This window comes from Eurosta solidaginis, chromosome 2 (genome assembly GCF_040869045.1).
Source record: "Eurosta solidaginis isolate ZX-2024a chromosome 2, ASM4086904v1, whole genome shotgun sequence".
NCBI lineage: Eukaryota > Metazoa > Arthropoda > Insecta > Diptera > Tephritidae > Eurosta > Eurosta solidaginis.
This window is the reverse complement of record NC_090320.1, coordinates 4170426-4186535: the sequence shown is the minus strand read 5'-3', so window position 1 is coordinate 4186535 and position 16110 is coordinate 4170426. Positions and strand designations below refer to the sequence as shown.

Sequence of the window (16110 nt, the reverse complement as noted above, 5' to 3'; positions counted from 1 at the left end):
ATCTCGAAAAGGCGTCCACCTATAGACCTAATGCCCAATCCCTCTTAAAATGCTCAGTAACACCTTTCATTTGACTCCCATATCGTACAAACACATTCTAGAGTCACCCCTGGCCCACCCTAATGGCGATATCTCGAAAAGGCGTCCACCTATAGACCTAATGCCCAATCCCTCTTAAAATGCTCAGAAACACCTTTCATTTGACTCCCATATCGTACAAACACATTCTAGAGACACCCCTGGTCCACCTTTATGGCGATATCTCGAAACGGCGTCGACCTATGGAACTAAGGATCACTCCTTTTCAAAATACTCATTAATAGCTTTCATTCGAAACCCATATCGTACAAACATATTCTAGAGTCACCCCTGGTCCACCTTTATGGCGATATCTCGAAAAGGCGTCCACCTATAGACCTAATGCCCACTCCCTCTTAAAATGCTCAGTAACACTTTTCGTTTGATACCCATATCGTACAAACATTCTAGAGTCACCCCTGGCCCACCCTAATGGCGATATCTCGAAAAGGCGTCCACCTATAGACCTAATGCCCAATCCCTCTTAAAATGCTCAGTAACACCTTTCATTTGACTCCCATATCGTACAAACACATTCTAGAGACACCCCTGGTCCACCTTTATGGCGATATCTCGAAACGGCGTCGACCTATGGAACTAAGGATCACTCCTTTTCAAAATACTCATTAATAGCTTTCATTCGATACCCATATCGTACAAAAATATTCTAGAGTCACCCCTGGTCCACCTTTATGGCGATATCTCGAAAAGGCGTCCACCTATAGACCTAATGCCCACTCCCTCTTAAAATGCTCAGTAACACTTTTCGTTTGATACCCATATCGTACAAACATTCTAGAGTCACCCCTGGCCCACCCTAATGGCGATATCTCGAAAAGGCGTCCACCTATAGACCTAATGCCCACTCCCTCTTAAAATGCTCAGTAACACTTTTCGTTTGATACCCATATCGTACAAACATTCTAGAGTCACCCCTGGCCCACCCTAATGGCGATATCTCGAAAAGGCGTCCACCTATAGACCTAATGCCCACTCCCTCTTAAAATGCTCAGTAACACTTTTCGTTTGATACCCATATCGTACAAACATTCTAGAGTCACCCCTGGCCCACCCTAATGGCGATATCTCGAAAAGGCGTTCACCTATAGAACTAAAGCCCATTCCCTTTTAAAATACTCATTACCACCTTTCATTTGATACCCATATCGTACAAACACATTCTAGAGTCACCCCTAGTCCACCTTAATGGCGATATCTCAAAAAGGCGTCCACCGATAGACCTAAGGCCCACTCCCTCTTAAAATGCTCAGTAACACCTTTCATTTGATACCCATATCGTACAAACAAATTCTAGAGTCAGCCCTGGTCCACCTTTATGGCGATATCCCTAAATGGCGTCCATCAATAGAACTATGACCTACTCTCTCTTAAAATACTCTTTAATACCTTCCATTTGATACACATGTCATACAACCACATTCCAGGGTTACCCTAGGTCCATTTTCCTACATGGTGATTTCCCTTATTTTGTCTCCATAGCTCTCAACTGAGTATGTAATGTTCGGTTACACCCGAACTTAGCCTTCCTTACTTGTTATTTTTGATAAGTAACAAGCAAGTTGAAATTGCTGTATTATCAAAAAAAATCCTTGAAGAAATTCTTGAACTTAGGACATTCCCATTGTTCTTAACTAACCCATTGATATTTTTTTTTCAAACCGTCAATACGGCTTCTACTGGATATATTAAAGTGATTTTTTTCCACTCCTAAACCACCCGCAAGGTGTGCAGTATAAAGAGCTTATGAATATTTACAACGTCGTTAGTAATTACACAACTTTATCTTCTGATATAGTTCAAATATAAAGAATTCTTTTCTAAATTTAGTCGTTCATGGTCAGCGAAATTCCATGGAAATGGTAATTTTGTAAGATCTCGCAATCGAACCCGGTAGCTCTGGTATACTAGTCTATCATCGGTATCTCAATATGTTTACGATGACCTCTATATCTACATTAAATAATGCAATAAATCATATTTTCTTATCTAGCCATGTGTTCAGGCCGGCTTTCCTGACTCTATACGTCCATGTAAGGTTAATAAACTTTTTCGTTCAATGTTTAATGCAATGAGTTTGCATGTGTGCCATATTATTATACTAATTAAATAAAATTGTATAGTTGCAGGCTGGTATTTGTGTATTTATACTTAGTTGTCATGCACTTGAACTGCACTTTAGATAACGGAAAGCAAGTGAAAGATGCCTTAGCTGTTGCTTGTATGTATGTCTGCGCATTAGGGTGGTTTATTTACCGCTTTTATCCTCCTACTAGAAACTCTGATGCTTAATACAAAAAACAGTTACAAATGAGTTGTTTTTATTTTTTATCGGCATACTGATTAAAGAGTCTTGTTTCGGGTTCGAATTCAAGGCTCGAATGTGATAATTATTCTTTTTTTAATTTTTCTATAATTGAATAATAGTTTTGTAAGTTGAAATAGAAGAAGCAATTTTTTTGTAGATATTAATAAAAAATTATAACACCTAAAACAATTTTGGGTACTTTACATTCTATGGTGACTTACAAAATGTAATTTTCAATCAAATTCTATTAGAATAATTAAGTTCTTCCGAGTTCATTTATAAAGTGTTCAGCTTTGGAGAGCATGAATTTTGGACAATAAGTACAAATTAAAGATCTAACAAATTAGTATTGTGCTATTGCATTGGTCCAGCTCTATTACTATAAAACTATTAGTCGGAAAGTATTTCGTAAGATAAACGAAAGTAGATGAAAATCAAGCCTTTCGCATTATAATTTCCATTTTTGTATATGTATATACAATTTTCAGGTAGTCCCAATAATAAAAAATGCCTAAAATTGAGACAACCTAATGTGCTTGTCTCCCCAATTTTTTGGTTACGTCAACATTATGATATGCAGCAGTAACCTGTTGATTTAAAACTGTTGCTCGGTGGGGTGGTAAAAATGCCATAATATATGGGCGGGTGTTTGAGGTAAGACAATATAAGCCGTTACGGCTTCCGTGTAGACATTGGGCCTGATGAATAAAAAATAAGCAATTGCTTATTAGCAAAAGCAATTGCTGAAAAGGCTATTACTTGAACTAATAAGCAATTGCTAATTACTATATGAATGCCTTTTCTACAAATTTTAAGCTTTTACTTGAAGCAACACATATATATATATATATGTTGATAAATCTTGGTAGATATCATTTACATCAGAAAGTGACATAGACCAGCTGTGACCATACGTGAAATCAATAATGTCGGACATTACCGAACTTTCGGATACTGAGGAAGTTGATAAGCAACTCAATTTTGTAAGAGCACTAAAAGAACATAAGGTAATTTTTAACAATTCACAAGAGCCGCAAATAAAAAATGAAAAGGAGTCTGCTTTACAAGCACTAACTGCAAAATATGATGCAATTTTCCATAACTCATTAACAACAAAGCAAGTAATGAAAAAATTTCAAACATGAAAACAGAAATGAACAAAAAAACAAATTGATTTATCACGCACTGGTAACAAAAGAATTTCTTACAAGCCATGGGAAAATATGCTCATCGATCTTTTGGATGCAGAAAAGAACCCAGTGGTTGCGAAAATTCCAGGTATTAAACAAAAATTAGGAATTTTTATATTTTGCTTTTATTAACTTTATGGTTCCGTTTTTAGGTACAACATCCGCAGGAATAAACGACTTGCCATTGCCTGAAAATTCTACTACTTCAAGTTCTTTATTGAAGCGTAAATCTTGCTCCTTGCCAGAAACAGATGAGACCAAAAATTTGAACAATTCCGAGTTGCAACGTTTAGTACTCCTTGAGCAACTGGAGCTGATACGGATACAGAAACAGAGGGAAACAATGGAACTAGAAAAAGCCAAAAAAGAACTACAAAAGCCTGAAGAACAGACAAGTGATGAAAAAAATAAAGACTACGAATTTTTTTTAAATGAATTAATTTAAATGAATTAATTTTTGTTTGTACAAGGACTTTACTCCGCTGTAAGAGATCCCAAAAATTAATAAAAGTTTATTTAGTTATATTTATTAAATTATTTATTTAATATATTTATATTAATTTGATTTAACATTTTTGGTATACAGTTTTGTAGCCCAAAAAATTTTTAAATATTAGTAAATATTTCAAATTCGATCACAAAGCTGCTCCGTTAAAAGTTTTCGCTTTTGCAGGCCCAATTGCCTCATCACGTCGTTATTCAAAGGTTCGGCTGGAACCGGTTCGAAATAGTGGGGCTCTTCCGGTAGTTCAAAGGGTTTGCCTTTTAAAAATTTTCCAATATTATACAAAACAATGCAACAAATTTTAATTAAAGGTATTTTTTCAATCTTACTGCGAACTTTGTATTGTGAAATCGGAAACCTTGCTTTCAATTGTCCAGAACATCGTTCAATTACAACTCGTTCTCTGCAAAATAATTTATTGTAGTACCGCTGTTGAAGAGTTATTGGATTCCTCCAAAGTGTCATCAAAAAGGGAGATATACCATAACCATCATCTCCAAGAAGTAGCACATTTTCTGATAAGTTTTGAAGTACATCATAAATGTCCGAATTTTTAAAAATGGTGTCATGTACGGAGCCAGGCCACTGGCAATCTACACTTGTAAATATTTCTTTTTCATTACAAGTTGCCTGCACTATTATACTCGTAAAGCCCTTTCCGTTGACGTACTCGTTACCCAAAGCTTGTGATTTCGGAACTCGAACATGTGTGCAGTCTATCACTCCGATACAATTTGGAAAAGAGTACACTTCCTTCCATCCATTTTTAGCAGCAATCATTTCCCCGCAAGACGTTGGAAATTTAATCCACACATGTTCCTTCTTTAAAACTTCACTCATTACTAAATTAAAAGTTTTGGAAACTGTAGTTTGATGAGCTCCAACCTCTTCTGCTACGCTATTTTGATAGCCCGAATCGGAAATTTTGCGCAGAAAGATCTTCATCTTTTCAAACGCTGATAACGCACCTCCTCGTTCTTCGCAAGTTTCGTCCAAAAAATAGGTGCTCAACCCTTTCTACGTTATCACGATTGAATCGATATAGCTTCCGAAAGTCTTCATTATTACATTCCCTTCGCTCATTATAGTGTTTTCTTTTACGAATAGTCAAAAACTGAGCTATAGTTAAATGTTGTGCGAAGGAAAATCGAATAAAAACTAAATTACAAAAAATTTAGCATGGGTAGAGCAGCCTTGAAAAATCGTAAGCAAATGCTACCTAAAATTAGCAAATGCTTCATTTAATCATTCGGAATTCAGGAATTGCTTATAGAAATAAGCAGATCCTGAATGAAAATAATATATTTTAGTACAATGCAGTTGTTCGTGTTTTAATAAGTTTGAAAATTATATAAAGTTAAGAGTTTTAGAAATTCTAAATATAAAGTTAAATTGTATTCTTACGAGGTAGAGCTTAAGATTCATACGAGCGATCGCAATAGCTTAGCAGTATTTAAAAAAGTTTGAACAACATAGGTAAAAGGGGCGTAACGAGCGGCATATCGTACCATATATCAATTCAGGCTTTTGTAGGAACATCTTGATGAATATTGCTGTGTTCACAGTTTTAGCCAATAATGTGAAAGTAGGTACATGTTCTTTTGGATGTTCCTTTTCAAGCGTTTTCATGCGCAGTGGCCCTTACCACAATTTTCACCAGACATTCATTACTTATTTTACATATATTTTATTTTTTTTTTCAAGACCTATTTGTCTTTTTTAAATTTGCATTATCAATCGGAAACACTTAGAGACCGATACTTGTTTCACTTGGTGTTTCAAACAGAGTAAGGTTTCCAACATCCTCTGCTTCCATCTGTTGTATGTTTCTTTGTAAGTTCTTCAGGTCATAACAATGTATAATAATTTATTAAATAGATTATTGTGAAGAGCGCCAAATTCATTACAATTTACGAATATACAAGAGGAACAGACGATTAAGACCAAAACCGTTATAGTTAAAAGTCGAGAACTCTGTGGCTTCTAAGTTCATTCCTTTATGAATTATATCACCGTTTTTCGTTACATATGTACTCACGTATATAAAACAAATATAGTATGTAAAAAAGAACTAGAAAATAATTTTCTATACGTCTTTTAAACCCACCAAATAGTAATTTGGACAGCACGTGTAGCTTCTAAAAATATGAAACATATCACCGAATATTCAAATTAAATCTATGGCTTGTAAACAAAATTAAAGTGAAATGAATAGACATAGATACACACATACATAAGTATGTATTCATGAATTAGTAATTTAAATACCGGTCTCCCTGTCACTCGCTCACTGAAACATGCTAGCCATTTGCAGTTATTCTATTAGTAAGCCATCGGTTATGTGTTAGGGCAATGCAAAACAAACAAAGAATCGAATAATACAAAAATATTAAAAAAATTTACATATCTTTTAGAATAATATGCCATTAGAATGATGCTGTTTAAACTTTGAAATAAATTTGTACATAATAAATTCAGACAGATTTTTCAACTCCGCTCCAACTTTGCCGAATTCATTCTTAATTCCATTTAGCAAGTCCGGCGTAAATTTTGAATGCAGTAATTTTGTAAAGATTTTATGCGTGAAGCTGCTAATATGGATCAGATAAATTTCATTTCTTTTAATTGCATTTCTTAAAATAAGTTTGTTTTATATGCAACCAACTGTATGTATGTATGCACATTCCTTCATACATAACACAGTGAATAAAAAAATAAAGCCAACAATTATATAGCCACGCAGTTTTTTTCTGTTGACTGTCAACGCAAACGTCAGAGCCAGCAAGATGTGCCAAAATCTATAAAAAAAAGGGAACTCATTGCACGAGATATTTTGCAAAGCACCTGACGTGGCTATAATTAACTTAGCAACGCTTGGGATATTTAGCTGGCGATAGTAGACACCACCACTAAATTTCCAAGAATGTAATTATAGCAAATGATAAAAAAAACAGAGTTAAAAGCACAAAAAAAAAACAACAAAAATACAAAGGAAGATAAAATTTAAAGTGCAATTGGAAACTTTTAACGAAATTAAACAAATATTTGAAAATGAGATAATTTTAATTAGTTACGCTCCCAATCGGCATTTTTTGCTTCCTTTTACATTTGTGTAATTATACTCAGCGTGATTTGCACACAGAGTATATTAACTTCGATTGGATAACTGTTGGTTGTACAGGTATAAAGGAATCGAGATAGATATAGACTTCCATATATCATCAGTGTCGAACAAAAATTTGATTGAGCCATGTCCGTCCGTCCGTCTGTCCGTTAACACGATAACTTGAGTAAATTTTGAGGTATCTTGATGAAATTTGGTACGTAGGTTCCTGGGCACTCATCTCAGAACGCTATTTAAAATTAACGATATCGGACTATAATTACGCCCTCTTTTCTATATCGAAAATTTCGAAAAACCGAAAAAGTGCGATAATTCTTTACCAAAGACGGATAAAGCGATAAAACTCGGTAGGTGGGTTGACCTTATAACACAGAACAGAAGCTTAATAAAATTTTGGACAATGGGTGTGGCACCGCCCACTTTTAAAAGAAGGTAATTTAAAAGTTTTGCCAGCTGTAATTTGGCAGTCGTTGAAGATATCATAATGAAATTTGGCAGGAACGTTACTCCTAATACTATATATATGCTAAATAAAAATTAGCAAAACCGAATGCAGAACACGCCAAGTTTTAAAAAAAAAAAATTTTCTTTGTTCTTATCGGCCGATTCGAGCTCAAGGCCAGAACAATAATTTTTTTCTAATGATAAAATTGAAATTTGCCAGTCAAACAAACCACCGATGTATAGCTAAATGGTTAGAGCAGCGTGCCTAAAGCGTACTGATGATGAAGGGCTAGCACCCTTCGAAATGGATCTATCTGCGCAGCTATGGCAGGTTGTCTGAAAAATTTTCTACTTACTATTCCAAAAGCAAAAAACACAATTTTTCAAATTTAGAAAAATTTAAAAATTACAATAATTATCATTAGAAAAAAATTGTTGTTCTGGCCTTGAGCTCGAATCGAACCTTGAATCAAAAAAAGCCAAATTTCAACAAAAAATTGAATATCTTTACAGTATATATGGGGTATTCCATCCCATTTCGACCAATTTTGAACCCGACCCCTTTAGAATTGGCTGAAAGTTTTTCTTCTTTTTCTAGCTTACGAAAGACGTTTTTCAGAATTTTTTCAAATTTTTTCATCCAACTCAAAAAAAGTTATGAATTTTTAAAAAAACACCGTTTTTGTTTTCAAAATGCTATAACTTTTTCAAAAATAGACCGTTTGGGATCTTTTTTTTTTTTAAAAAATTTGTTTTTAAATGCACTTTTCGGAAAAAATACAAAAAAATGTTTAAAGTTTTTTTGTTTTTTAATTTTTCAGTTTTTCGAGATTTTTCGAATTTCGCCATTTTTTTTTCTCATAAAAAACTTCGATCAATTTTGCAATCATCCCCACTAATCCCGGAGTGGGCCGATTTTTTTTTATATTTTTTTTTATTTAATTGAAAAAAAATTTTCAAAAATAAAAAGTTTTTTTTTATCAATTTTATTTATATAACAAAAAAATGTAAGAAAATGATTTTTAAGTAGTCTTTTCTTTATATATTATGGTAATCTACGATTAAAATGACTCGCTTTCGCTGTCCAGTCATTAATCCTGGTTATTTTAATCGTAGATTACCATAATATATAAAGAAAAGAATACTTAAAAATCATTTTCTTACATTTTTTTGTTATATAAATAAAATTTATAAAAAAAAAATTTTATTTTTGAAAATTTTTTTTCAATTAAATAAAAAAAAAATATAAAAAAAATCGGCCTACTCCGGGATTAGTAGGGATGATTGCAGAATTGATTGAAGTTTTTTACGAGAAAAAAAAAATGGCGAAATTCGAAAAATCTCGATAAACTGAAAAATTAAAAAACAAAAAAACTTAAAAAATTTTTTTGTATTTGTTCCGAAAAGTACATTTAATAGCAAATTTAAAAAAAAAGATCCCAAACGGTCTATTTTTGAAAAAGTTATAGCATTTTGAAAACAAAAACGGTGTTTTTTTTAAAAATTCATAACTTTTTTTGAGTTGAATGAAAAAATTTGAAAAAATTCTGAAAAACGTCTTTCGTAAGCTAGAAAAAGAAGAAAAACTTTCAGCCAATTCTAAAGGGGTCGGGTTCAAAATTGGTCGAAATGGGATGGAATACCCCATATGTAAATTATGTCAACATTCAACTCCAGTAATGATATGGTGCAACAAAATACAAAAATAAAAGAAAATTGCAAAATGGGCGTGGCTCCGACCTTTTTCATTTAATTTGTCTAGAATACTTTTAATGCCATAAGTCGAATAAAAATTTAACAATCCTTTTGAAATTTGGTAAGGGCATAGCTTCTATGACGACAACTGTTTTCTGTGAAAATGGGCGAAATGGTTGAAGCCACGCCCAGTTTTTTATACACAGTCGACCGTCTGTCCATCCGCTCGGCCGTTAACACGATAACTTGAGCAAAAATGGATGTATCTTTATTGAACTTAGTTCACGTACTTATCTGAACTCACTTTATTTTGGTATTAAAAATGGGCGAAATCCGACTATGACCACGCCCACTTTTTCGATATCGAAAATTTCGAAAAATTAAAAAAATGCCATAATTGTATACCAAATACGAAAACGGGGATGAAAAATGGTGATTGGATTAGTTTTTTGACGCAAAATATAACTTTAGAAAAAACTTTGTAAAATGGGTATGACACCTACCATATTAAGTAGAAGAAAATGAAAAAGTTCTACAAGGCGAAATCAACAGCCCTTGGAATCTTGGCAGGAATACTGTTCGTGGTATGACATATATAAATAAATTAGCGATACACGACAGATGATGTTCTGGGTCACCCTGGTCCACATTTTGGTTGATATCTCGAAAACGCATTCACATAAGGGCGACTCCCTTTTAAAAGCCTCATTAATACCTTTAATTTGATACGCATATCATACAAACACATTATAGAGTCCACTTTTATGGCGATATTCCGAAATGGCGTCCACCTATAGAACTATGGCCACTCCCCTACTTTTTAATACCTTCCATTTGATACCCATGTCATACAAACACATTCCAGGGTTGCCCTAGGTTCATTTTCCTACATCGTGATTTTCCCTTATTTTCTCTCCAAAGCTCCCAGTTGAGTATGTAATGTTCGGTTACACCCGAACTTAGCCTTCTTTACTTGTTTTTTGTGTAAATTCAATGCTATTTTTAGTAAAAAAATAACTTAAAACAAATAAATATGTGTGTCTGTATGAATTTATTATGTATGCGCAAAGATTAGCAAAATGCACAGGCAGGAAATTTACTTTGCTATGAATGAGTATTTTTAGTTTTATTTATTTTTTGTTTATTTACCTATATCACTGCAAATATTTTTTGTTTTTGCTTGGTAATGTTTGCGGCTTATTAAATTAAATTAACACGTCGTCGTTGCTGACAAGCGGAAAATTCATAACGGCGAGCATTGCGGTGAGGTTGAAAAAAATTTATAAGATGATACACATATCTTATTTCTGCTCTTAAAACCTTTGGGTTCGGTTACCTTTAACACATCTTTGTATGTACCCTGCATTGTTAGCTCCGAGCTTGCGCAGAACTATCTCATTGAGAGACGGTACCAGTTCTAATGCTGGCCCCTCGCAGTGTTTTTAACTGACACTTTTGCAATTGTGATGTCCTACAAAATTGCAGATGTCCCTCCCTGCAGAGTTTTAGAACACGTTCTGTTATGGTTCAGTCGTAGGTGGTTATAAAATGGCCACTGTTTCTTAGTAATTAGTTTAAACTCATATACCTCAGACCTAGACGCTGAAGTATGTCTACCAATTGTCCCGCTCATTATACCTGCAGTGGGAAACTTGTGCTTTGCCCGAGTGTTTCCTATAATTGCTGCAGGGTATATGCAAGCATTTGCGTTTATAAGATCGTTTCATAAAAAAAATTCGTAATTTAGAATCTTTATTAAATGCTAGCATAAGTTGATGATATTGATATAGTTGGCCTTAACAAGGGCGCCGTCTGCCTTTTATAGTCCGAATAAAGGTTCGAATAAAGTGAGGTTTCGGTGAACGCGGACCACGTTAACCAGGCTATAGGAAGGGTGTATGGCGCACTGCGAAATCTGAGGCTATCGGCGATGTTTACTCCTCGTAACATCCGTCATAAATTGACTGGCCAATTAATTTTACCTTATTTGACATCTTCCGATTTGATATATAATAAGCTAGACTCGCACTCGGCTCATCGGTTAGACGTGGCCTTTAACCATATAATACGCTATGTGTATGGACTTTCGAAGTTCGACCACATATCCCGTTGGAAATCTAGCCTTCTGGGATGTCAAATATCAAACTATCTCAAAGCCAGGAGCTGCATTTTCCTTTTCCGACTCATGCTCACTAAGACGCTTTCTTTCACAAGATCCGCTCGTTCAAACGACCTTATAGTACCCACATTTAAATCTGTTGCGTCGACTAGACTATTCTTCGTGAACACTGTACGTACCTGGAATTATATTCCCAATGCTATAAGAAATAGTATAAGTAGGAGCAACTATAAGAATGTTATCTATAACTATTTTTCTGATAATAGTATGTAGGTTGGCCGTGTATTTGATCACGATACTAGAATAAATTACAAATTACAAATTAGCTTTTATGGATAGGCTTACAATATATATATATATATATATATACACATATATCTGTTTATATCAGTATCATGTAACTGTTTATTTTCTTTTTGTACTACTACTTATAACTATCTTTCCTTTCATGTTGTACTATAAAAGACCTCAAATCTTATTGTACTAATCATTTTGATCATTAAATAAATACATACATACATACATACATACCTTACATGTGATGTATGTAATTTCGCAACTGTATAGAACTTTCTCTATCGAAAATCCAGCGAAAACAAGCTGAGCCTACTGAGAATCACTCTTACCAACAAGCACTTCTTTGAACTGAGTAAGTAATTGAGAGATTAAGTTCTCACTCTGCCAACGAAAATTATCCTCTGATATATAGCGCGGAGTAATAGAAAGTGTCGATAACAGGAGGGTATAAGAGAGAAAAGTTCCCCCGAAGATTTATGGCCCTTCCTGTAATGTTCATGGTGTGAGGCAGACAGCTCAAACAAGTCTCCGTGGGCACTCACAATTAGCGTCACTTATCACGAAGCAGGTATGAATGGCGTTGTTTGCCAAGCACCGGCAAAAGTCACCTAGACGACTAAAATTCAAGCTTTTAAATTAAAAAAAGAAACTTCCTTTTCTTGAAACGGTGTTATGTATATATTATAACTACAAAATATGAACGCAAAAATAATAAAAATAGTGGCAATTTTCACAGAATGTTGCCGATTTTATTTTTCTCTTTATTTTACACATTTTCAGTTTTAGTTCAGAAATTATAATTGAAGTACCGAAAATTAAAATTGATGTTCAAAATTGACAAATAGAAACTGAATCGAAATTTCTGAACTTCAATTGTAATATTCTGAGCTACAATTGAAAATTCTGAATTTCGATTGTAAATTTTTGAACTTCAATTGAAATTGCTGAGCTTCACTTGTAATTTTTTTAACTTCAGTTGGAACTTTCTGAGCTAAACCTGAAAGAGGTGTAGATATTTTATGACAAAAACTTCTATAGATTTTTTAACTGAAACTATGCAAAGCAGTCTCAAAAACGTTTCCAAAAAATTTCAAGAAAATTTTACGAAAGATTCGAATTTTTTTATATAAAGAAAACCGGAAACAGCTTTCGAAAAAAAAAATTGCCAAAAATCATTGCGACGTTTGCCGGACCTACAATAAAAAAAAAAATTCAGCGAAATCGCAATAAAAAGTTCAAAAATTTGTATACAAATTTCTCGAAATTTCATAGTTTTTCGTAAAATATCAAAAATAAAAAAAAATTGATTGTGTTTGCTGCCGAAATAGGTGTGAACAATTTCGCTTTCAATATTCATAGGTTTTTCACAAAATATCGAAATAAATATAATTAATGGAATTTGATAAAAATTGTCATCGCTCTTTTTATGTTCGCTACTGTAGCTAAAAGAAAAAAATTACTAATTTTGATAAATATTTGCAATAACAACTTTGCATCTTTGTTATTGAGTTAAATTGTTATCTGAAAACGGTGCTACTTCCTGTGGAATATACTCAAATGCTAGTAGATAAAAAATAAAAACAATAACTAACTGATTCGGCAGATGTTTCCGTGGTTGCAAATAGGCATTCGAAAAATGTCTCCCCCTTTTCCTGTTTATTACATCTTTCCTTTTTTATTTCCACTTTTCTCACCATTGCCGACTTTTCTTTCTTTCTCCATCTCCATTCTTATACACTTCTTCTTTTTATTCATGTTCCTATTTTTCTTCTTCTACCTATTCCTCTTACTATTCCTCGATTCCTAGTCCTATTCCTATTCCCTTTCCTATTCCTATATTCCTTTTCCTTTCCTATTCCTATGTTTGTTGCTGTTCCTACTTCCATTCTTATGTATGTATATTCACATTCCCCTTTTGGTGGCGTAACTCATTGCTTTTCAGTTCGAAAAATCCCCCTTGCATACAGTCGTTCTCATGTATATATTTTTTGGACTCAACTGAATTACTATAAACAGATTTCAAAATACCCGGGACGGAGCGGAAAGCAAGATTTTTCAAATTATTAAAAAAGTAAGAAGACTGTCGTCTGACTATCCGGTGTAAGCATTAAGGTACACATATCACTTCTACAGCGGCGTGCAATTTGATAAGAACATTGGAGCCATTGAGTATTTTCTTCACAAAAGTTTTATAAATTTAAAAATCAGAAATTTTGCTTTCTTGAAGTGATTGAATATTCTTGTAATATATTTCTTGGCATTTATTTTTTCTTTTCTCTAATTTGTATTTGCTATTTAAGTTGAATAATAAATCAAATATCTTTAGCTGTTTGAAGTCCATAAAATACGTGCAAATTATTGTAGCACGAACTTGGCATATTATTTATGCACACAAATATATCTTAATATGAATGTAAACATTTATCATATGCAATTTAAAAGAGCTCACCTACAGATACAATTTTAAAACTCAAAAGCATATCAAATAAAAAATGCGCTTGTGGTCATATTATAAGCTGATTGACTTAAATTATTATAAATTTAGCACAATAAAATATATTAGCAACCCAGTGACAAACGAGAGTTGGTGAAGCGATTGAAGACTCAGAGTGATATAATTTTTCTTTGCAAAGAATTTGTTGTTAAATATACATATATAAATGACTTGCCATTAAAATATATGACATTGATATTTCGACGAAAAATGTATGCTTACGACGAAACAGGAACCGTCCGCATAAAACTGTCAACGCATGGATTCACTTTACTGATGAATTGACGAGAGTCAAGATAGTTGACACTTTGACTGCTTTTAGCACTATGGTAATATAATTTAAAGTTGCGGTTAGAATTATTGAGCTAAATAAATAATATTATTTCAGCATCATCCAGGTTGCAGGCATAACAAAGGAGAGGGGGATAAGTAATGTGAAGAAAATGGTGTTTTCCGTGCAATTCAGGAATAAGAAAGTAAAGTTATTCAACGCTTGAGGAAAATATTTTGCTACTAAAATAATTTCAGAAAATTGTACAATACACTCAGAAAAAGAATGTTAATTTAGAAAGAGGCAAACATTTCCTAAAAAAATGTTCCTTAAACTGAGGAACATTTAAATTTATTGAGCAGAGCTACTCAACCCCTATACAATTATAGCCCTAAAGAATAGGCACAGATACAAATTCACACTCTGAATATAAACAGAATTTCATAGCACTCCCATATGTCCTCACATATAAATTCGATTCATATAAAAGTGCCTGAATTTCTTATGAAGGTGCAAAGAAAAAGCACTTCCATATGAAGCCAATGCACTTCGGTATGATATTCAAATTAACAATAACAATTTGATACCAAAAAAAAATTTAAAAAAATATTGTAGCACTGAGAAAAATTGTAAATCAAAATTTATTCACTAAGGGGACCATCGAAATTCTTTAAATATTTAACTAAAATTTTTATATTTTTTTTTCGATTTAAAAAACTTTCAGTGTGTATATAATTTTTTATATGTATTTTGATTTGCACTTCAATATAAACATTTTGAACAGCCCTGTTAGTGAGTAAGAATTTTTTGTTTTTGTATCAAACTTTTCATTAATTTGAGGTTAAATTTGAGTTAGCTCATTGAATAAAAGTACTCGAATGTAAAAATGAGCACATCGCCTTGAAACTCACGGCCGTGCGCTTACACAGTCACCGATAAACCGAAAAATTGCAATCAGCTGATGAAATTGGCCGGGCTGATGTTGAAATTGCAACCGATTATCGGCCGGCAGCTTTTTGTAAGATACTTTTTCGCAAAAATACGCTTGCGTTTATGCTTTTTTGTGCTTATCCTAATCAATTTTTCAGTCCATCGCACAAATGATTTATTTTTCACAGTAAATGCATGCAATTTATCGGACGATAAAATTGAACACGCGCGAATTTATCGGTAGTGATAAACGCCAACGTCGACACCAATTCGGCGATCGGTTGAAATGTAAACACGCTCATCTAAATACATGTGTTTATTTTTATCGGACGATTACGACCGGCATAGGGCGATCAAAATCGGGGGCTGTGTAAGCGTACTCTAAAAAAATTGATTTTTTTAATTATATTTATTATTTTTAAGAAAATGATTCCTATAGCTGACGAAAAAAGCAACTTAATGTTTGCGAAAATTACTTGCCTAGATTAAGGGAAGCGTTTCTATGGCGCAAAATAAGTCCCATTATTTATTCGTTTTCAGAAATTTTTTAGGATTTTTTTTTGAGTGTAGCATATGACGGCCGAAAAAAAGTGAATTTCCTTTTGGCTACCTTATAGCATAGACAAACGGTATATTG

At 33.4% G+C, this 16110-nt stretch overlaps 2 protein-coding genes across 2 annotated transcripts in view; one reads left to right on the top strand and one right to left on the bottom strand.

Annotated features, from left to right (window-relative positions):
- Nucleotides 1-16110, bottom strand: part of LOC137239137 (cGMP-dependent protein kinase, isozyme 1-like) — a 94762-nt gene that overhangs the window by 39614 nt on the left and 39038 nt on the right. The window lies entirely within an intron of this gene.
- Nucleotides 3331-4039, top strand: LOC137241453 (uncharacterized). The gene is made up of 3 exons (XM_067769069.1): nt 3331-3525; nt 3574-3682; nt 3747-4039. Exons 1-3 carry the CDS (start codon nt 3331-3333, stop codon nt 4037-4039), a joined length of 597 nt encoding a protein of 198 aa, XP_067625170.1.